The 24,589-nt window shown below is 41.7% G+C and overlaps 1 protein-coding gene across 1 annotated transcript in view; it reads left to right on the top strand.

Moving 5' to 3' along the window:
* Positions 1 to 398: 398 nt before the first annotated feature.
* The window catches only part of rasgrf1 (Ras protein specific guanine nucleotide releasing factor 1), a gene marked incomplete at both ends in the record, with an annotated part of 31,559 nt that continues 7,368 nt past the window's right edge, over positions 399 to 24,589 (top strand). Inside the window, 12 exons of the mRNA XM_080761016.1 lie at positions 399 to 674; positions 11,177 to 11,283; positions 13,086 to 13,233; positions 15,661 to 15,753; positions 16,336 to 16,589; positions 17,407 to 17,486; positions 17,650 to 17,843; positions 19,659 to 19,768; positions 20,632 to 20,750; positions 21,665 to 21,825; positions 22,939 to 23,002; positions 24,287 to 24,429. Of these exons, the coding sequence (XP_080617142.1) occupies positions 399 to 674; positions 11,177 to 11,283; positions 13,086 to 13,233; positions 15,661 to 15,753; positions 16,336 to 16,589; positions 17,407 to 17,486; positions 17,650 to 17,843; positions 19,659 to 19,768; positions 20,632 to 20,750; positions 21,665 to 21,825; positions 22,939 to 23,002; positions 24,287 to 24,429 (1,749 nt within the window). The remainder of the gene's footprint in view (positions 675 to 11,176; positions 11,284 to 13,085; positions 13,234 to 15,660; positions 15,754 to 16,335; positions 16,590 to 17,406; positions 17,487 to 17,649; positions 17,844 to 19,658; positions 19,769 to 20,631; positions 20,751 to 21,664; positions 21,826 to 22,938; positions 23,003 to 24,286; positions 24,430 to 24,589) is intronic.

Here is a 24,589-nt window from a genome sequence, read left to right as displayed (position 1 = left end):
GATTCTGGAGATTTCACGTGAGAAAAGGACAAACCTCGGACGGACACTTGCCGTCTCTCCCTGCGCTGTTTTGCCTCTTATACTCTTCCGTCTGCACCGTTGTTTTTCCATGTGGACTTTGAATTGAAACCGTGCGGAGTAGTTATGGCTAAATATTTAGGATGACGGATTTATGCTCTTCGTTTTGTTTCCCCTCTTCTTTTTTTTACTTAATGCCAACACGGTGAATGCGTCGGACAGAGTGGACCAGTCTGCTGCTGCTGCAAGAGAGAGGTCCGCATTCACAAAGTCAACATATGTTTTATTTTTTATTTATTTTTATTATTATTATTACAGGGACGGGTTGAAAAGATGTGAGGACCGTCTGTCTGTCGCCGTCCAAAGTCGTCTTCATCAAAATGCAGAAGGGAATACGACTCAATGATGCTCATGTCACCTACCTGGGGCTCTTGGCCAAGAAGGATGCTACGAGGCGAGGAGGCTTGAGCAAAAAGAGCTCAGACAACACAAAATGGCACTCAAAGTGGTTTGCTTTATTACAAAACATGCTGTTTTATTTTGAGAACGAGTCGAGCTCCAGACCGTCAGGTCTGTACCTGTTGGAGGGATGCATGTGTGACAGAGCGCCGTCACCAAAACCTTCACTGTCAGCCAAGGAGGGTTTAGAAAAGCAGGTAGGAATAGAGCTCTCTCGCTCGCTGTCCCTCTCCCTCCCTCCCCCCCCCCTCTCTCTCTCTCTCTCTCTCTCCCCACACACACACACACACACACACACACACACACACACACACACACACACACACACACACACACACACACACACACACACTAGCGCGGGCACACACGAACACGCGTGCGCGCGCACACACACACACACACACACACACACACACACACGCACACGCACGCGCACACACGAGCGCGCACGAGCCTATATTGTTTAATGTTTTATGTCATTGATGATAGATCATGACGCTATTATAACATAGGCTACACAACATATAGGCTTCTGTTCTGACTATTGCCTATAGCCTAATAATCCTCAATGTAAAAATGCACGCAATTTGAACTGCGAAAATGTTTAGATTTTCTCTGCATATTGTTCGGGCTGTTGCGCACGGTGACCTAAAAATCCAGCAGCGGAATATATATAGGCTGAGATTCAGTCCACATTGGTGTATTAGGCCTAACACATTGCTGTTATATAATCCCCGCATGGTATTCTATTAACTATTAGGCAACGTTATTAACACCTATAGGTATCACATACGGTACCACTACATCAATAGCAATGCAGTTTTTGCTTTGGTTTAGAAATCAAGATCATATTTTTTTGTATTTAATTCCAAAAATATTATTATTATTATTATTACCCTTATTATTATTATTATTATTATTATTATTTTTCATAATAATAATGTCATGTTAACTGCAGTGATTTGTTCTAACATTTTGGTTCTATCAGGCCATCATCTCTGAACTTTTAGAGAGGATAAGTTATATCCTTTTTGGAGTAAAACATGCTATTAAGAATTTGTCAGTCGCCATGCACCTTGAGAAATTGTTGAATTTCACCAATGAACTAAAACAGCGACTTTTCCAGTGATCAGATGCGAAATCAGTGCAAATCTTTGGCAAGATGTCTGAAATTATTCAGGGTGGTAGAGTTTTCATTTACACTGCAATTGCTATAGGCCACAACAGACTACCAGATAATAGATTAGAATCATACAAGCGATACATGCCTACAGCATAATTCAAGTTTTTTTGTTTTCATTCGTTGTTGAAGCATTCTTTTGTCATAAGAGTGTCGCACAACATTTGTGGTCAGATCTACGAGCTCATAACTCATCACCTTTAAATAAAAAAAATTAACAGGGCTGCGGTCAAACATGTTGCAGCTTGTTGTGGGCAGGGCTGCAGTCCAACTAGCTCTGGTCCATAGCTCTAATGCCGTTGCAGTTAGAGCTATGTTACTGATGACTTCCGGGGCTCGCACAAATGCAGACCAGCCTCTCGATGGGGTCTTCTCACTAATACAAAGGCGGGTTGTGTCATTAGAAAGCCTACTTTCCTTAGTGGAAGCACTCTGACCCCCCCACCACACGTATAAAACGTAAATATGGGCAATATCGATTATCGATAGAGGGCACAGTAGAGTAACTAAAAGTATTATTTTTTTTCTCAGTGAAATAATAATCCCTGTTTGGCCAAAAAGTACCGTTTATACGTGTGGTGGGAGGTTCAGAGTGCTTCCACTAAGGAAAGTAGGCTTTCTAATGACACAACCCGCCTTTGTATTGGTGAGAGCAAAAACGTTCTTTTTATTTACGCTAAAGATGAGAGGCTGGTCTGCATTTATGCGAGCCCCGGAAGTCATCGGTAACATAACTCTAAATGCAACGGCATTCAAGCTATATGGACCAGAGCTACAGTCCAACATGAGCGTGGGCTCATCCTGTGAACAGCTGCCCCTGTGCTGACAAAGCAGAATACCATACACTGGTTAAAATGTCATACTCTCCCAATGCATTTAAAAAAAGACCACTTAAAACCTCTATACTTATAGTCAAATGGTCCACTGGTGCACTCTTTTTTCATTCCCTCTAATCAGCACGCACCCTAGTGCTGTGAGCTCGTAGATCTGCTATTTTTGGCGTCCTCAGAAGTTTGTCCACAACATGCAAACCCATCCACCACACCTGTTTACTTTGACCCATGTGCATAAAAAATAAACCCTCCATGATATCACAGATAGAAATATAATTCTAAGTAAGATTCTCATTGTGTCGTGGATGTTACATCATCATCCTTCTGCACAGGAATGCACTGCAATGGTGATGCATTTACTGTACGGCGACGACAATACATTTTCTGTTTTCATCACATGCAATGATGCAACAAAGAGGAAGAGCATTGTTGGAAGCAGAGACGTTGATGAGCTTGTTAACCATAACCATTTAAACCAGTTGACCGGGGACCCCCAGGGCTCTATAGACCGATTCACAGAGGGTTTCCTGGGTTTACTGAGGTGTACCATTAAGCGCAACAGCACTGATTAGCTACACCTGGCCTACGGAGCACCTGCTCCATGGATTACACCTCAGTAATGGCCGCGCCCGCAGGGCACCCCTCTGTGAATCGGTCTAGGTCTGCTAGTATGTAGCTAGACACCAACAAATCTCTCTGCCGAAAATAACCAATCTACAAGCTCACAACACGTCACATTGCAACACGCTGCAGTGAGCTTGTAGATCTTGTTTTCACAGAATCTTCTATACATATATTGTCTATATACAATTAATGCTGTGTAAATACACCGGATTTAGCAAGAATGCTATAGTCCCCAGGATCTGGTGTGCCTGGGTGTGGAATTGAATCTTGGAACATACAGGATAGCCTACACATTTCTGTTTGGCTTTCAATATATAAAAAAATTACATGCAGACATAATTACTTTCTCATATACATATATTTTGGGGGGGTCCTTTTTCTGCCTATTGATAGAGATAGTAATTTTATTTAAATAGCAGAAATAGACGATCTTCAAGCTTACAATGTGTCACATTGATGTTTGAAAATGTACAGTATATGAACAGTTTTCAACATGGTAAAGATTATGACAATTCTGCAATTTTTTTGCGATTATTAATTGTAATTAGGCGATTATGTAATCATTGTGACAGACCTATATGTCAGTAGCCTGTGCTTTGGCGTTCAGAAGGGCTTAATTCAGGAAAAACCTTGAGTTACATAACAGTATAGATAACTTCAACATGTCCCTTTAGGGGCTCTGTAGGCTACCAGTTACGTTATTGAAGTATACGTAACAGATCTTTTATATTCTAGCCCTATTGTGTTTATTCTCAATTGTAGTTTGCAAATGTGTGCAAATGATTATGCATTTGAGACCACAGTTCCTATGGCAACCCTTATTTGCATCCTAAAAATGGTTGGAAGGGAGGGGTAACTGTGGAGAGCAGTATAGTGTCACATCTCCCCTGGGTTTTTAGACATTTAACCAGACAACCTATTATATTCTATTACTTTTTCACTTAAATAATGAAGTGAAAAATAATTGAGAAGCACGATTGTATATAAACGAATTGATTAATCACTCAAGCTCTATTTTATACTTTGTCTCATGACAGTGTTGAAATGGGCTCTATGCACACAGAATAACCCTTCCTACTTCCTTCACAGGTGTTACAGATGATCTTAGTGTACAGTGGTTGAGGTTCTCAAACTTTTTACTTTTTACTTCCCCATAACTCTCAGAGCTACAAACCTGTATAGGGCCATTTGGAAACCACTCAAGGACACTTTGAGACCCATGCAGCAGAGTGTTTCCAGTGAGCCAACATGCACAATAGGAGCACCCTGCCCCTGTTTGACCAGAATGGAACAGAGCCTTCATTAGTATCATTGGTAACACCTGTGAAGGAAGTAGGGAACTGAATGGGCCCAAGTTGTTTCCAAAATGGCACGTGTGCATAGAGCCCGTTAGAAGATATACAAGGCACAAGCTCACAATGGGACACCTTTAGATTGGCTATTTTAACTATTCGTCTATTTTATATAACGTAAAATCTATAATGGCATGCCCAAAATAGAGATTGATTATTAATCGATTATTTTATGAAATGATCAATTACCAAGTATTGTGTATAATCAATTAAAATCGTTGTTTGAATCAAAGTTTGATTAACAGTTGCACCGGTCACTAGCACACTGGGTGCTGTCTGTTTTAGGTAATTTTAAGGTTTTACTGATTGCTTTTATTGTAGCCTACTGCCTACATCATAGTTCCCTAATGCAGTGGTTAACCCCCATTTGAAAAGATATGCCAAGTGCCAAGGTTTATCTAAGTGAAGATGTTTACAGCTCTAGCTGAAGCACCCCCAGTTTGACATGCATTAGGCTATGGCCACATTTAATGGCATTTCTATCTCTGGGAGCCCAATTTATATTGTAAAATCATTGCAGTGACCTGCCTGAGTAGTTCAGGCTTCATTAAAATGGCCCTTCCATAGAATTAATCATACCTCACGTTGTTGTCGATCGCCTCGAGAGTGTTTTGCCTACATCAAGCTACTTCAGCCACATCCGGGCTAACATCCGGCCCGTCGCTAAATGTGCTCCGCTGCCATAAATCCCTGAGCGCTATGATTTAATGGATTAAATAACCCCGGGCGTTCGGGGTGTTAACATAACTAGTTGTTGTTGCGAACGCAGTGATTGCGAATGAGTGAGCACTTACTATGAGACCTAGCAGATCCTGTCTGTGTGTCCGTCCGTGTGTCACGCTTTTGTGCCCATATATGGAGCTGCTTTGGGGACTCCTTATATGGTTATGGCTGAGTCATGGTGACATGACTGTGATGGCGTGGTCCAACTTGTGCCCATATATGGACGATGTACGAGCTGCGTTCGCTTCCCGCGTTTGCGCGTCTTACTGGTTTGGAAATATATACTTTCTGTTTAGTCTAGAACTGGAGGTCTAGAACTTGGTTCATGTGATTAGTGACATCACATTGATGTACTCTTGGCCTGCAGAGACTGACGTGATGTCACTGATCACATGACCCCAAATTCTAGACCTCTATTTCTAGCCTAAACGGAAGGGGGGGGGGGGCTGTTTTTCATTATTTCCACAACTCTAAGGTATATTAATGACATAGTTCAATGTTATAAATGAGTGGTATTCCCCCTTAACTACTTTAATCCTTGGTAATCTTTAATCTTTAATCTTTAGTCTTTAGTGAAACATCCTTGGGTATGCTGTAGTCTACTACCCCAAATCTCTTCAAAATGTGGTATGTTGCGTCGCGTTCTGAGCTTTTAGATCTGCTATTTTTGCCGAATGTTCCCCCCAGAATAGGCATGCTGGGGTTCAAGTAGCTAAAAAGAGCAAGAAAACTACAACAACATGCATGGTTCCCTGGACGGAAATAGATTTTCTTTGACAGGAGGATGAATAGCTAATGAATGTGAAGATGGAAGAGTAGCCAGCCATGAATAATGATTAGGTGTATAGGTCGACAGGCGCCAAAGAATTGAGCAGTGATTTCTAACCTGTGGGCCACTCGCAGCCCGTGTGGACGTTACCCCCAAATAATTGGCAAAACACTATAGATTTTAATGAAAATATAACATTAATATTAACCCATTTAGACCTGAGGCCGATTCTAAAAAAAAAAACTTCTATATCAGGTTTTTTGAAAAACCTATATATGTTTCTCCCAGGAGAAAATATTTGAATTAAAACGTTCTCTGCTTTCTGCTCTGATATATTTAATTAATTAATGAATTCAATTCAAAGATTTGCATCACATTTTGAGTGCAGTATAGTTCAGACTATAGTCATTGGTCCGACAAACGACAACCTACCTCAAACCCTAACCTAACCATAACCGCAAGCACAGGAGCAGCGCATGTTCGAGCGGTTCCCACATATCGGACTAATGCTCTGTCGGAATTACGTGCGGACCCCCCACATTTTCACGATAAAAAGAAAATAGCAGATCTACAAGCTCGTACCGCAGCACTCAGTGTCGCGCTATGAGCTTGTAGATCTGCTATTTTTCACTATAGCTAAAGTATAACATAATGCTTAAAACACCAAAAGAGGTTCCCGTACTGAATGGGTTAAAACGTGTATGTAAAAATACGTCATGGGATTTTTGAGTGGTGCAACCACTCCTACAACCAGCAATGTCCGTGTACCCGTGTACACCTATGTATCAGTGGTCAATGGTTATGAGCACCAGTATGTTACTTATTAATACCAGTAGGGGCGCCATAAACAGAGAGAGGGGTAGTGCTGTGCCTGCTGCCTGCTAATGAGAGAGAGAGAGAGAGAGAGAGAGGGAGAGGTGGGGGGGGGGAGGGGGGAGGATTGCACCACTCAGTTCACACGGGTGTGATTTTTTTGTTTACAACGTTGGAGAGATGAGTTTTCATTGTGATAGGCCTACTGATAAAAGTATGCTTAGTTAATTCCATTGATCCGAGCCGGAACGCAATTGATTGATCATGTCATTTCGGTCAATGCCTTGCCTACAGTATAGGGATGAGAGGTTACCTTATACGGACCTTTAACACATGTTGAGGGTTTAGACCACTGGTTCCCAATCATTGGGTCAGGACCCATTTTGTGGGTCACTCACGGGCAAATGTTTATGGGTCCTTTTATTTTTTGTTTTGTACATTTTGTTTTTAATATATATTTTTTAAAGTCGGGTGGCAGAACTCTGCACAGCCTATCCTGTCCTTATACTTCGCCATATGATGGTATCGTCTACATACGACAATGGTTCTTCCTCAAACTTTTACATTTCAAGGACCCCCCTTAACTCTGACAGTATACAAATGGAACCAATGGAACCAAATGGACCCGTTAGGATCCATTTGTATACTGTCAGAGTTACAGATTTGTACAGATCAATTTAGAGCCCCCTAACGGAAACTCTGAGTTTCCTTGGAATTCAGTTTGAGAACTGGTCTACAGTCTCAAACACAACACAAGATGCATTGTCAGTTTGTAGATTGGCTATTTACTGTATTTTTGAACATCTATGGCATGCTCAAAATAGAGTTGCGAGGTCGAAAGTGGTTAAACCAAGCAATGGCACAACACCGGCTGTGACATCAATGATGCTTGCCATTCTGTGCTCAGAACTGGAAGTGCAACCTGCTTGAAAGTGTCAACCCATAAGTGCAGTGCAGAAGCAGTTTTTTGGCCTGCGAATCAGGGTGGATTTATCCTTTAAAATTAAGAAGCCTTAAACCGCCTCACCAAACCACTAATCCCTCATTTAATGTCCTGGATTAAAATGACAGTGAGAGTGCCACAATGCCACAGGCCGCCATCAAAGTAAAAGGGATGTGGTGCTACATTATATCCTGGACGAGCCCCCATGTTATGACCTGGCTCTTGGGCCATAACAAAGGAGGAAGACACACGGCTGTTTAAAAGTGCACAAACCAATATTTATTTACAACTTAAACAACTTGCATCAAACAATACTAAAATACTAAGTGGGGTGTGTTAATCAGTAGTGTAAGTGAGTGGATGTGTGGTAAATGTAGTGTGGGTTGTTGAATGGTGCAAACACATGCTGCTGCTCTCATGGAAGGAGAGATAGAGTGAGGCCAGCCAACTCCCAGCCCTTTATAGAGCACACTGGCCAGGTGCTCCCAATGCACTGATTGGCAATTCCTCAGGACCTGTGGGAAGCAAAGACCTAGTCCTACAGGAATACACACAGGCCCTATAGAGCGCCGCAGTCCCTCCCCCTTTCAGAAAAACGAGTGGCCCAGGAAATGAAAACCCCATGCATTCTCCCATCGGCACTTCTAATATAATTTATTTAAAGACGGTTACGCCGCGGACAAAGCCAACTCGGATCGTGACAAATCATGACAATGAACACAATGTTTTGGTCCGATCAAATCATTAGTAAGAAGAAAAGAAAGTCAGGAGACAACACTATTTGTTTTGTTTTTCGTCTTATAAATTATTTGATCGGCCCAAAACATTGTGTTCATTGTCACGATCCGAGTTGGCTTTGTCCGCGGCGTAACCGTCTTTAAATAAATTATATTAGAAGTGCCGATGGGAAAATGCATGGGGTTTTCATTTCCTGGGCCACTCGTTTTTCTGAAAGGGGGAGGGACTGCGGCGCTCTATACTAGTAGGCCAATCTACAGGGGGCTGTGACACGATGTTACAGTAGGTTAAGCTAGAAGTAACGGGGTCAGGGAGTATGCCCCCAGTTGGGGTGTTATCAGCTCCTGGAAATTTTCGCTAAGCAGAGAAAATTATTGTGTGGATGAGGGTGAGTCTTAACCGGCCAAGTAGGCTACTGTATGTCGGAGCCATGGGTGAGTCTTAGCCGGCCACATATGTGTCTTAACCGGCCACTTATGTTGGACTATTGGTACGTCGGACTAACATATGCCCTCCAAGACAGACAGGCAACAGTCTCGACTGTACGTGCTGTGAGCAAAGTTGATTCCATGTTGCTCTGACTTTGGTTTGATTGATTGATTCAATACATTATTAGTCAAAAATGTATTTGTGTATTTATATGTGCTGATCTCACAAGACCTGAAGACCAGGTAGGCTACCGTTATGGTTGAACAAAAGACAAAAATAAATAGTCCCCCCTTCCCCCCTGACCATCTGCAGCAGCAGATTGCATGCTGTGTCCAAGTTGAGTCAGCAGCTCTCTGACAAATGTACAATACAGTAAATGAATAGTCTCCTCTCCATTCCTAGGAGCACACACAAAAGCAGAGTGGATTTTTGTAGAGCTTAGCTTAGCACTTCAGCCTCCTCCCCTGACCTCTAAACAAACATAGGGGTTTGGTTCACGTAGCTGTGTCTCGTCAGACTGCCTCTGACCAACATTCAACCACCCCTGATCACCTCAACTTACCCCTTTTTTCTGCAAGTTAGTTATATTTAGTTAGGTTTTAAAATCAGGCAGGCAGGCAGGCAGACAGACAGACAGACAGACAGACAGACAGACAGACAGACAGCACAACATACCATCAAATTCAACACAGCGAGGCTTTGGGTCTTATCAAGCTGTGGAACAACACAATCTATACTATCTATAACTACGAAAAAACATAATAATAAATAACTAGTTGGGGCAGGGAATTACACACAACATACAGACACCTATCTGTGAGTGAGGCGAGAAACTAAAATGAGCCTACAGTATATATCTGTTCACGCCAGTGGAGTTGCTAGGTAACAGGTATTGCACATGTTATGTAATTCGGCCATGCCTCCAGCTTTCATCTGGGTTGTGTTATTTCCTCATGGGAACCAGAGCATCCCAGGAACTGGGGAAGGGGAGGCAATGTGGAAATACTCTGCTACAAGTAAAAGTCCAGAATTCAAAATGTACTTGAGTTAGAGTACAAATGTATTGACATTAAAATGTACTGTCCCATTTCACAAGTTTTCAAAATCTTTTGGAAATAGCAGATCTAGATGTCACAATGCATTGCATCACTACTCATTGTGCAGCTTGTGAATCAGCTATTTTCAAATGGCTGAAATCTAAAAATCTAATCCTAATCAAAAGTAACTAGTAACTAAAGTTTTCAAATAATTGTAGTGGAGTAAAAGTAAAATATTTAGATACGAGATGTAGTGAAGTAGAAGTAAAAGTATTCGAAATTGGGAATACTCAAGTAAAGTGCAAATAGCCTACCTCAAAATTGTTTTCTGAAAAATGAGAATTTTATATATAAAATATAAAAATATTTATTCAAAAATTACAAAAAGATTATGTTGCTATACATACTGTAGCAACAAGAACCCAAAAATGGGTTCCCGTCTTTAAAGGTAAATGCAGTTAGTTACTTTCCACCACTGGATTCCTCCTCTTATCTGGTCCTGAAATCCTGAGTTGTAATTTAAAGCCCAAACCACACCAACGTTTTAGCATTCGTCCCAGCAGTGTGATGTCCTGTTGCACGTCGACCCAAGTTGACCCAAGTGATTCAACTGGTTTAATTCAATGGCCCGGCCACCCACACCAATGGGTCGCCATGCAATTCCTTGCAACGGGTTTGGGCTTAAAGGACCTATAACATTAAATTCAACTTTTTCAATTTCTTTTGTGTTTTTGGGGCTCCCATGTGTGTTTTCTATCACCACAAATAATCAATTTTGAACAATCAAGCTTTCATATCATATGGGTGCTTTAATGGAAATTGCTCTCAGGAACAGCTCAACTGATTTTGTCCTCATCGTGATATCAATGTCACCCTACTTTGTAGAATTCCTCCTCTTCTTCAGTCTTCAGTTCCAAATTTGCATTTCTACTTTGTTTACTTTGTGTACTTCTATGCCTCCTGTGAGGGACATAAACATGTACAAAGTAAAACCATCAGTGTTATTTTATCTCATATGGATTTTACTGTGTAGTCAAAAGCACTTGAGTCACTTAAGTAGACTCCATATATGGTACACATGTCTTGGTTACTATAAGGTATTATAAACACAGGGCACTTATTATGTGCAGGTTGATGGTGTATGCCCTTGCCAATAACATAAGTAAAACCCTGAGTGTTAGAGAGTGTACAGGGTTAGAAATGCATACATTAACAATGGTGATTATCTGTGTGACATTTTCCTCATTGTGTTTTTCAGTACTATTTCACAGTCAGCTTCACTCACGACAACCAGAAGGCACTTGAATTACGCACAGAGGACGTAAAGGACTGTGACGAATGGGTGGCAGCAATCTCACATGCCAGGTACTGTAAGCTGAAAATATGATGATTAACACATACATACAAACTGGTGGTTAAAAGGTTACTTAGTTACATCTCAAAAGTTTGTGCACTCTTCTTCAGTATGTGCCAGGCATGGTCTTATACAGTTTAAAATATTACACAGATTACATTTGTCAAAGGAAAAACTCAACAGAATGTATCCAAATGTGAATCCAGCCTGCGACAGATGTGGCCAGTCGCCGGCCACTCTAGCTCATATGTTCTGGCATTGCACAAAACTAAGATCATATTGGCAAAGTATATTTAAATCACTGTCAGACATTGTTGAAAGACCTTTTGACCCGGATCCACTAACAGCAATTATGGGAGTCACAGGGCCCGGGGTCAAACTGTCTACTTTCCAATATAACATGGTAAAATATGTGACTCTACTGGCTCGCAGACTGATACTGTTGAATTGGAAACAAGCACAGGTTCCAACTCACACTTCACTTATGAAGGATGTTATGCATTACTTACAATTGGAAAAGATTAAATTTGAATTGAGAGGGAGTGAAGATAGGTTCTACCAGACATGGCAACCCTTCATTGAATATTTTAATAGGTGCACGCTAACCCCTCCTACACAATAGATAGCACAATAGAAAATTGGAAAGAAAGAAAAGGAACTGAAAGAAAAGGAACTGAGTGTTTTTTCTTTATTTTATTTTTTATTATTTAAAAAAGAATGTCTAACTTACTGTTGGAAGTTTGAGAGCAAGAGTGTCTGTCCTGTTGTCTGTTTTGTTTGTCTGTTTTTTTGTTTTACACTTATGTCTATCATTGTCTAAATCTGAAATTGTCTTACAAAAATGCCTAATAAAAAAAAAAAGGTTACTTAGATTTAGATTAGTAGAGTCCTCAACTTGCAGCGCCCATCCGACCAATATGTCTGAGTTATAGTGTCGGGGGCAGCTTTGTCAGAGTCCGGTCTGTGTACCTGTCCCTTTTATTCCCATATATCGAGATCTCTGCATCTGTCCTTTAGTCTATATATGGAGATCCCTGATGTCGTCACTATATATGCCCATTATTGGAATGTCTCGACAGAAGGCACTCCCGCAAGTCCTTGAGTTTAAAGGCATAGCGGTTGGATCTGTGCAGAGCAATTGAAAGAAGAGTTCTACCAATGAGGGGGCAGAAAACATGTAACGTTTGTCACTCTAAAGCCCACTTCCGGATCAGGCATTTTTTTATTTGTCACTCTTTACCAATAGGGAGGAGTTTCGCTCAGAACGGGTTATTCTGGTTGCCATTTTCCTGCCTACCAGTAGGCTAGTAGGCTATAGTAGTAGGCTGCTAGGCTACATTTCCCAGCCTCACTGTGGAGACATACCATTGTAGATATAAAATAATTAAATACACTGTATGGTTTGGGCGTCAGATGACAAAATAACATAAACTTGATACCCTAACTTGTCCATCCCACCGTGGGCCGTCAGAATTATGCTTCCATTGTAGCGTCGCAGTGCGTTTACTGTTGGAGATATCAAATAATTAAATACACGCTGTATGGTTTCTTTGATTTGGGTGTCAGCTGACAAGATAACCTTCAGCAACATTCTCAAACACATGTCTCTACCTGTCCTCAAACGAGCATGACAGTGTAATCAAAATAATAATGGTCAGAACACATACAGACAGATAATTGTGTGTGTGTGTGTGTGTGTGTGTGTGTGTGTGTGTGTGTGTGTGTGTGTGTGTGCGTGCGTGCGTGCGTGCGTGCGTGCGTGCGTGCGTGCGTGCGTGCGTGCGTGCGTGCGTGCGTGCGTGGCTGGCGACAGTTACAGGAACTTGGCCAATGAGCACGAGAGTCTCACGCAGAAGTATCTACATCTACTTCAGATTGTGGAGACAGAGAAAACAGTCGCTAAGCAACTTCGACAACAGATAGAAGATGGGGAAATAGAGATTGAGAGGCTCAAATCAGAGGTAATATTCACTAATCCCTATATTAATATAATTAATATATAATCACTATAATCAATAAATAATTACTATAATCACTATATAAACTAATCACTATATTCATTTATACTGATTATATTACGCTCTACAGCAGTGGTTCTCAAACGTCATCATGTTAAGGTCCCCCAAATTAATTTATTTGGCCGTGGACCCAAAAGATTTTATGCAAGAGACCCCTTATATACTGTAGGGGTTAAACTGGTTAAACTGGCTTTGATGCTATATTAACTCATTTAGATGAACCCTCTCAAGGAGCCCTGAGGGTTCCCAGACCACACTTTGAGAACCCTAATGCTCTACAACGTTTTGTTCAAAGTTCTTTATTGATCCTGCACATGTTGGCAGTGTGTAGGCCCGTCAAAGCGACATTACCGTAAGTTACTCAACACACTACTACACTGTTAAATCATAAGTGTTAATTATACCTCTGAGAGTGTACAAAGGGTAACAAATAGGTCCATTTGGTTCCATTTGTACACTCTCAGACTTACATTAAACTAGTAATTCACCCCAAATAATTGCCTATTTTCTAGCAATTACACAGCCCATGAAGCATTGAAATCATGGAGATTTCTTTGTTTTTTTTCACATTCCTAAGCCAATAATTTCTTTACCGGCGGCTGAATGCAGGCACGCATTCAGTCAGATAGCATTTGGCATCTTATACCAGGGTACATACATTTTCTTCAGGGGTACACTTTTTAAAAATCGACCTGTCCCCAAACAATACATAGACAGTCATATTAGTAGTCAATTGCTTGCTTTGTTTATTTGATTAGTTTATTTTTTATTTTCATTATTTTTTATTTGTACAGGAATAAAACCCTTTGACTGTAAGTTTTGTCATAGGCTATACTTACTTCCTGACAAACGCTCTGCGTTGTCATGACAACGCACACTAATGGGAATACAGCACAATGGGAATACGTAAGGGAAACAGCTGAACTGGAGCCTGGATCTTGGGGAACTTTTTTCAAACTATTGAAATCAAAGAGTGAACAGTTGAATAGCCTATGTTGTCAATCATCAATGGTAAGAAGAGGACGATCATGCCTGATGTCTCAGCATGTAGAATAATAATTAAGAATATGCAGTAAACAGGCTGCAGGCTGCAGACACTGCTGCTTGTGCCCGCAAGCCGCAGTTTTTCTACAGCTCACACAATCATAAGTATAAGGTATAAGGATGGCTGGCTTTGCTGTGGCTGCATGTGTTTTGCTGTGTTGGCAGTGTTTTGCAGTGAAATCCGCTAAAACACGGACAATCTGCGTAATTTTGCGCAAAAGTGGAGGGGATGTCTTCCTCCTGAAATTATTGGCTTAGGAAAAGATTATCTGCACGGCTTCATTCAAGGTTGTACTTTATTCTTACATCTTGTGTACAGGTACATAAGAGTAACACTTAATTTTGTTGGGTATGGGTACTGCATGAATTAAAAAAATAAAAACATCGGTTGAATTACTCCTTTAACACACAGGATTATACTCTGTTTGGAGCACTGTCTGAATGTGTACAGCAAACACATTTTTGTACAACATGCACAATTTTGATCCACCTCCAAAAAGACAAGGCCTCATGCCCCGCAGAGATCTTTGGCGAAAGAAAGTGGTTAGTGTTTCCTGTGCTTTGGTCTGCATGCCAACAGCCCAATGAACCTGCGGGGAATCAGGTGAATTGTTCTGCTTATTGTCTTCATATTTGTCTCGTACTGTATGTGGATGTGTGTGAATGAGAAGAGAGATATGATGGAGCTCCATCCTGTATGATTGCTGTTGTGCTGTAGGAGCCGTCATGCTCCACTTTACCTCTGCTTTCCGAACAAGCCCTCCAATTCAGCGATGTTCCCCCGCTGTATTCTTCAGATCAAATAGTCATTTTACTTTAATGTGCAAATGTGACGCTTGAAATGAAATTGTGCTCTGAATATGCATGAACGGGGCTTTATGCTGCCTCTCTCTCCTGCAAAACGCAAAGATAATTAACTCTCACACGCTAAACAAAGTAAATGGAGACACTTTAGCTTCAAACAGTTCAAGCCTGTTCCATGCTCTTGTTCCGGTGTTTACATGGCACATGGTGAGATTACATTTATGACCAGTGTGAATAAACATTGATGCAGAGATATCAAACAAGCAGACAGTAGTAATGTTGTCAGCCTCACACAGAAAAGCCCTGAGTGTATTCAACGTGAAAATTGACCAGTGCCGGTCAATTTTCACACTGTCAGTGTCAAATTAACAATCAGGATTTGACTGTGCACATTTCAGTGCTGTGACAGTGTTGACAGGCCCCAAATGGTGTTTGTCGTCTCAGTCACTGTGCTGACGTGCTGGCAAGGAGACATGAGGTGTGTGAATGACAGGGTCCGTTTTGTGGATGTGTACACGGCAGATTGCTGGGTTGCTCAAAGACAACGAGAAGATCCATGCCAGCCCTACAGCAGCTCCCAGTGACGATGACTCAGAAATCAAGAAGATCAAAAAAGTAAGGAGATCTCTAACATTTTCATTTTAAGGGCCTCCAAATTGATACATATTTGGCCGCGGACCCCAATTCGGAAATATTTTGTGCCAGGGATCCCTGTAAGGGAAGATATTTTGTGAAAACTTCACTTCCGGTTCATTTCTGTTGTTATCCTAGAACCATTCAGTTGTTGGCAAAGAGCGCGATTTATCATAAACCACTGAAAAGACCATAGGACGTCTATAGATGTCTTTGACAGTGAAGCGTTGGATTGGATGGGATGTATAGACAATCTTGGCAGTCAATTTAATAAACAAATGGTGCCAACACAAACATTAAACGCAAAAAAAAGAAAATTGTGGTATTTTATCATGACCCAATTATATGAAGATAGGTTGAAAAGTGGTCCTTAACAGGTAAGTAGTCTACAGCTACAGTATGTTTCAGCTGTGAATAGACATGACATGTATTGACACCCGTATGGTCCTTTAGTTTAACATAAATCAACATTATTTACATACTGTTATGCTAAATAATATGAATATTCCGGAGTCATGATAAGAATGTGGCCTCATCATTATAAACCCTTATCCACCCACCCAGGTGCAGAGCTTCCTGCGAGGCTGGATCTGCAGGAGGAAGTGGAAGACCATCATCCAGGACTACATTCGCTCGCCACATGCCGAGAGCATGCGGAAGAGGAACCAGGTGGTGTTCAGCATGGTGGACTCGGAGGCAGAGTACGTGCAACAGCTCCACATCCTGGTCAACAACTTCCTGAGGCCGCTCCGCATGGCGGCCAGCTCCAAGAAGCCCCCCATCACCCACGACGACGTCAGCAGCATATTTCTCAACAGGTGCCTCCGTGAACTTGAGAGCGAAATGCAGTATATTACCTTCAGCAAAGAACTCTCCGTTATAGTATAAACTTTATTACAGGCTCGTGGCCCACAAGGTAAGACAGTACATCACACGAGAATACAAATAAATAAAAAATACTCAGCAGTAGACACTAGCTTGCGGAACCATGTGTTCCATGTAACTTAATCCATTCAGACTGAGAGGCTGATTCTAAATCACATATTACAGCTTAAGCCTTATATATTTTGTAGTACATTTTGTAGAAAGAAACTAGACAATACAAGCAGATAGGCTGTTTTAGTTATTTTATATAGTTTTTATGCCAGAGTGGCAGTGGATCAGGAGGTAGAGTGGCCGCTTGGGAACTGGGAACTGGGAACTGGAAAGTTCCTAGTTCGATCCCAGGCTCCCTCCCAGAGTCAATGTCAAAGTGTCCTTGAGGAATATCTTGAACCCCTAATTGCTCCCAATGAGCAGGTTGGTGCTTTGCATGTTTTCCTCCACCGTTGGTGTATGAATGTGCGTGTGAATGGGTGAATGTAATGCACAATCATTATAAAGGCGCTATATAAATGAACCATTTATATTATGATTTTATTTTTATTATAAAATGTTGAAATTCTTTGAAAACGTTGTGGTTAATGGATAAATAAGTCTGGTGGATTATGTAAGACTTGCATGAGAAATGATGTTAACTATCTCACGGCTACATTCATTGTGTAATGAGCTGTTTGTGTGAGGTCATGTGAGGCTTGAGGCATCTGAATATTCACTAATATTTATTTATGCCCATTTTCTCTTTCTTTTTTTCAGTGAAACGATCATGTTTTTGCATCAGATATTTTACCAGGGCCTAAAAGCAAGAATAGCCAGCTGGCCAACATTAGTCTTGGGTAAGCAGCAATCATTCCTGACTGCACTGTAAAAAAGAGTGTCATTTTAAATCTGGAAGGGTAAAGATGTACCTGTAGCCGACAGTTTTCCACTCTCAAAGGTAAAATAATGGTGTAGTATATAGTAGTAGTATATTTCATCATGGGCTCTTTCCCTTCACAGCGGACCTGTTTGACATTCTGCTGCCCATGCTGAACATCTACCAGGAGTTTGTGCGGAACCACCAGTACAGTCTGCAGATCCTGGCCCACTGCAAGCAGAACCGGGACTTTGACAAGCTGTTGAAGACATACGAGGCCAAGCCTGACTGTGAGGAAAGGACCCTGGAGACCTTCCTAACCTACCCCATGTTCCAGGTTAGTGGAGACCTTCCTAACCTACCCCATGTTCCAGGTTAGTGCTATCCATCTCTGCTGGCTGCTGCCGTTAGTTGGACCCCAAACATTTGGCTCAAAATTCACCGATCCTGAGACGTTCTTTTGTGCGGCCAACGAAGGTGTAAACATTCTTTTCCAAAATGGATTCAGTATATTTATTATTTAAAGATGGAGTGCCACAATCTTTTTATTTTTCCAGTTTTTCATGTGTCTATGAGGTGATAGTACTTCATTAGACACCCTGGAGTCATTTTTATGTGCAATGGAGTATTAACTTTGTATTTAGGGTTTCTTCCTCGAGGCTGAATAGAACCCTTGACAGTCAAACGGGCCAATTAAATAAACATTAATATAGTGACACCACACTATCAGCCCCTCCCCTAACCCCTCCCCCTTTATCATACAACTACAGCTGTGGGTGCGGCTTCAGTTCAGGTGGATCACCACCCACCAGGCACACCAGGCATACTTTGTTTTATAGTTTTTTTATTGGTTTTTTTCACAGAAGCATTATTTAAATACTGAGTTTGAAAAATAATAAATGGTGGCATTGACAGCTTCTCTTAAATAAACCCCACAAGTATGACATAAAAGAGTAAACACATTGAATTTTCACCCCAAAGAAAAAGGACAACCGAAAACAAGACAAACAAACCTTAAATACAAGATCAGTAAAAGTTGAAAAATAAAAGGCAGACAAAAACAGACAAAACAACAGTACACAACATCCTATAAACAATCATAGTTGGCACACCAGGCATACTTAATGAACTGGTGGGCGTGTCCACGTAAAAGCATGATTTTAACAAATATTGTACACTTTTTGAAAACAACATGATCATATTGTTAGGTATAATTCTTTCAAAAAAGTGTACAGTATTTGTTAAAATTTTCACAGTGGCCTAATATAGCCCCCCCAGGAGGGCACAACCTGACTTTTGTATAAAATAAAATGCTTTTTATTGTTTAAATATTTATAAAACCCACAGGCAGACTTTCAACCTGGTATCCCTATTTTGGCCATTTAAAAAATGGCGACAATAACAGATCTACAAGCTCAGAACTCGTCACATCACTGTGCGTTTAGATCAGATTTTGTGCGACACAATACCAAGAAGTATAAAATAGGGCATTCATGTACGGAAGAAAAACAACAACATTTTGGAAATACTAGGTTTCTGCCCGGCAGCGACAATATCCACAAAAAGCAGTTGTTTGTATTTTGGCAAGGCATGCAGTTTCATTGCAGTCTGTGCTCTGCTGGGGTCTACTCTCTACTCTGCTGTGTTGATGATACATTTTTGCTGATGACTGTACATAGCACTCCCCATGGTCTGTGTGTGTGTGTGTGTGTGTGTGTGTGTGTGTGTGTGTGTGTGTGTGTGTGTGTGTGTGTGCGTGCGTGCGTGCGTGCGTGTGTCTGTGTTTATGTTTGTGTGGGTGTGGGTGTGTGTATATCCACATCGTGTGTGCGTGCGCATGTGCGTGCGTGAGTGCACATGCACATCATGTGTGTGTGACTGTGTGTGTCTGTGTGTGTGTGTGTGTGTGTGTGTGTGTGTGTGTGTGTGTGTGTGTGTGTGTGTGTGTGTGTGTGTGTGTGCGCGCGCGCAAGTGTGTTTGTGCAGTATCCCCTACAGTGTACAATATAGTACAGTATGCCATGCAAGTCTTCATGAATGCATTATACATGTATTTCTATATGTGTGTGTGCGTGCGTGCGTGCGTGCGTGCGTGCGTGCGTGCGTGCGTGCGTGCGTGACTCCTGTGCTGCTATCTCTTCTGTCTCTCCAGATCCCCCGTTACATTCTCACTCTCCACGAGCTGCTGGCCCACACGCCCCACGAACACGTAGAGAGGAACAGTCTGGAGTATGCCAAGTCCAAGCTGGAGGAGCTCTCCAGGTACAGCCGGTCCAACACCGGGAAAAACCAAAGAGCACAAAAACAAGCAAGCTGTCCTTAAGCCCCGAGTAGTTGGTTGTGTGCACCGAAAATCAACAAGTTCAGAACGCATTGCTCTGCGATGCGTTTTGAACTTGTAGATTGGTTATTTTCGGCAACACATGCTATATGCGCCGTAATGAAATCAAGACCAAATACTTCCTTCCTGCACACTATTTGTCTCTCATGCATTTGCAATGATCATTCTAGAGTTCTCAACGGGCCTGAAAATGAAGGCCCGCCGCCCTCACTGGGCCGTACTGGGCCAGCTCGAGGCTCAGTCTGGCCCGAACAATTAACATACTTTTAGGCCCTGAAAACCCGAAAAGGTGACCTTATGGGCTTAATTTCCTCAAAGTCACATATCCGATAATGACCGATTGGGTTTTGACCATTGTCGCCCGTTTTTCTTTAATAAGGCTAGGAAGGCCACAGGGCGACAAACTAGATAGGCCTACCTGAGTAAAGTTCAATTTAAGCTGCATAACACATCTACTTCCATTTCCGTCTGCCTTACCGTTAGGCCGCTAGGGGCAGTTGATTATTTTTTATTATTATTATTATTATTATTTATTTATTTTTAACAGAACCCGAGGCTCAGCCCGGCCCGACTAATTTGCATGAAATGTAGGCCCAGCCCGAAAGCGGTATTGGGTTCTGGTGGGATTTAGAACTCTATAGATCATACCATCCCAGTGGTCAAACAAGAGTAATCAAATTACCTCCTCCCCATAGAAAGGAATATACAATCTGCACTATGTAGTAGTCTTAGGAGTCTTTTTTAATAATGTTTTAGGATCCTAACCCTAACCCCCTCCCCGTAGAATCATGCACGACGAGGTCAGCGAGACGGAGAACATCAGGAAGAACCTGGCTATAGAGCGCATGATCGTCGAAGGCTGCGAAATTCTCCTCGACACCAGCCAGACGTTCGTAAGACAAGGTAATCGCACCTGTGGTTTCTGGCAAATGGAGCCACAGATCCCAAATCACGACAGCGACAGGTTTCCCGACCCTTAAATGTACCGTATGAGCGCATGATCCGTGTGTTCTTGTGGTAAAATGCTTTAGATTTGAAAAGACATGTTGGTCTGTCCACCCCCGAGGACGACAGCAGTACTTAGCAGTGGGCTATATCTTTAATTTCTGAGTGGAATTACGCTCTACCGAGGTGTAGGTTGATGAGTCGGGGAATGTAAATGTCAGTCATTGACGGACAGGAAAAGCCAAAGAAAAATGGGTGGTTCTTTTACCCTTTGTAGTTCATCATAATCTTTCCATGTGAATGTTAATTTCACTATCAAGGACCACACCACCAATGGAAACATTTAACCATTTATTGAAAACAGGAAGGAAGGGCATGGTTATGAATACGACAGCAGGGTGATGGCCCACGACGGGCCATCGGCGTTAGAGGGAGTAGGATGAGAATTAGGGTGGGGGGGTGGGACGACGAAAGCGAAAACCAGGGGTTGGATGGGCTTTATATGCACAGGTGGAGGTGACCCGATTGGAGGTGGCTTGATGGGGGGTGGAGGTAGCTGCATCGGAGGTGTGGTCCTGCTGCTGAACTTCAGCTATTCTAGCACCATTAATTAATACATTAAGGAAGGCTTATAGTCACAACATAAATTATGTCTCTCTTTCTCCTGCTTGGTAATTTATCTCCCCCTCTCCCTCTCTATTTTAATCTATATGCATTACATTCTGTTCCCTCTCCCTCTACTCTCTATTTCTCTCTCTCTCTCTCACACACACACACACACACACACACACACACACACACACACACACACACACACACACACACACACGTGCACACACACGCACGCACATTCCATTCCATTCCACACACAGGATCTCTCATCCAGGTGCCAATGAGTGAGAAGGGCAAGGTCACCCGTGGGCGACTAGGCTCTCTGTCTCTTAAGAAAGAAGGAGAAAGGCAGTGCTTCCTCTTCTCCAAGCATTTAATCATCTGCACCCGGGGCTCTGGGGGAAAGCTCCATCTCACCAAGGTGGGCCTGAGCTCTTGAGCTTGCACTTGAGCTGCTGTGAAGCTTTTCAAAACCCTAATGCTGGAGCCTCAGTGATTGTTAAAGTGAAAGCCAATGGATTATCTGCCAGGTGATAAACGCAACAGGGTTGGAGATCGAGGTCACGGTTCTGTGTAACCAGTAGCTGCACTTGCTGGCACTTGATGCACAAATAGGCACACGCTGTACACTTGTACATTTAAAGTACATTTCTTGATTCAAAATGTAAAAATTAAATAATAATAAAATGTGACGGTGGCATGGACCACTGTTTTGAAGCACTGCCCATTAACTGCCACACACAAGTGTACTCCAGACCAGTGGTTCTCAAAGTGGGGTCCACCAAGGTTCAACAGGGCCCAGAGCAAAAAGACAGTTGGCTCTTTGAAACGACCCAATCTCACACTTTTGTGTTTTTTACAGTAGATCTACTATTTTCAACAACAACAAAAAATAATAAGTTTAAATCTCGACAAATCTTGATGAAGTTTCTCTTATTCGCATGCCTGGCACTCAATCGGGTGTTCACAGCCATATATGCATATCATTTGGGTTACCTTCAAGATGGAGTGCCGTGATTTTTTTCCACCCTAAAACATGATCATCAGGTCTTATTGTTAAATAAGTGTACAGTATTAGTTAAAATGTTGTTTTTATGTGGACACGCCCACCAGTTCATTAAGTATGCCTGGTTTGCCTGGTGGGTGGTGATGGGTGGTGATCCACCTGAACTGAAGCCGCACCCACAGCTGTAGTTGTATGATAAAGGGGGAGGGGTTAGGGGAGGGGCTGATAATGTGATGTCACTATACAGTATTGCTGTTTATTTCATTGGCCCGTTTGACTCCAGGAAGAAACCCTATAAATACAAAGGGAATACATCATTGCACATAAAAACGACTCCAGGGTGTCTAATGAAGTACTGTCACCTCATAGACACATGAAAAACTGGAAAAATACAAAAATTGTGGCACTTTCATATGAAAATGTTTGAGAACCACTGCTCCAGACCGTTAAATACACTGCACTTTTGTACAGGAGGCTGGATAAACTCAGCGGTGAGAGTACTAAATGCATACCATGTGTTCTTGTCAGAATGGAGTGGTTTCCCTTATAGACTGCACTCTTATGGAGGACCCTGAGGGAACAGATGATGAGTGTGAGTTCCTCAGTGTTTTATTTATAATGTACAGTAGCAACATGCAATGTGGTGTATAATGTATGATGATATTTCTGTGCTGTTATTTATTGATATTATATCCCATGCTGCAGTGTTTCCCAAACACTGGGTCGGGGCACATTTGTGTAGGACGGTTGTGGACGATTCTTTATGGGGTTTTAGGAGAAAATATCCCGTTATTTACCCTTGTTTCCTACAAAGAATTACAAATTGTTATTTCAAAAGATTTACAATTTTCAAAAACAACAAAATGCTGGAGAAAAAAGGAAGCAATTGTGAAAATAGTCGATCTGTGAGCTTGTAGATCTGCTATTTTCACTAATTTTATTTACGTTGTTAATTCATAATGTATTTTTCTAAGTCTGGGTCCCACCAAATGTGGGACCACTTCCTTACTGAGGGTGTTCCAAAATGTGCACACCACTAGGGGGAAAAGGATTACATACAGAAGTGATTGATAGGATAAAATGTAAATAAATATATAGTTGGATAGCAGTTACAGTAACTAAAACAATTTCATCAAATGAATCCGCTTTTTATATGCAGTGATTTACCAGCAATATAGCATACCAGATTAATTTTTGAATACATTTGTACTAACAAATGTTACTGATATTATATAAGTATCTTGATATGAAACTAGATATCCTCTTTGGTTACTGTAATATTGGGATAAAAAAGTATTTTCCTAGTTTTAATCACTTAAGCCAGCGGTTCCCAAACCTTTTTGGCCATGCGCCCCCTGTTACCTCCCGACCTATAGCTGATGCACCCCCCCCCCCCCCCCCCCCCACATGGAAATATAAATTGCATAAGCTGTATTTCCTATATACATATGTGCACATATATGAACCTGAATATGGCATAATTAAATATATGCAGCATTCAGACTATATTCTGCATATACTTGCCATATATTGGCATAATATGTTAAAATATTTAAAATAAAACAATAGCACCACCATTAGCCTTTTAATGTCGCAAACCCCCTAGAAGGTGCTCGCGCATGCACAACAGTTTGGGAACCACTGACTTACCGTAAGCCATTGTTTATACTTGATCAGAAATAGTAAAAATAGCTGACCTACAGGCTCACGAGTCACATTCACAACACATCTCTAGGACACGTTGTGATCTGCTATTTTTGCTATTTTCATAAAAATACATTTTATATTGTCGCAAGAGTCATTTTGTAAAAATAAATATGTTCCTTTGTATTTGTATAAATTACAACTGAACCATATGTGTGTGTTTGCCTCTTAGCCAAATCAGACAAGATGGGCCAAGACATGGAGCACCTGGATTTCAAGATAGTGGTGGAGCCCAAAGACAGCCCGTCATTCACAGTCATCCTGGTGCCCTCCTCCAGGCAGGAGAAGTCAGCATGGACCAGTGACATCAGCCAGGCATGTCAGCATGCATCACCATCACCCACACTCTGATACCAGGGCTAAGCTTAGCCACATGAAGCATATAGGATCCCTATGCTTGGGGGAACATTCGGTTAAAATAACTGATCTACAAGGAGGAGTAGAAAACCTGCAGTTTCTATTAGCCTGGATTTCC

Source organism: Protomyctophum bolini, assembly GCF_963924005.1.
Source record: "Protomyctophum bolini genome assembly, chromosome: 4".
Taxonomy (NCBI): domain Eukaryota; kingdom Metazoa; phylum Chordata; class Actinopteri; order Myctophiformes; family Myctophidae; genus Protomyctophum; species Protomyctophum bolini.
The sequence above is the reverse complement of the archived record's forward strand: the minus strand, read 5'-3'. Positions and strand labels throughout refer to the sequence as shown.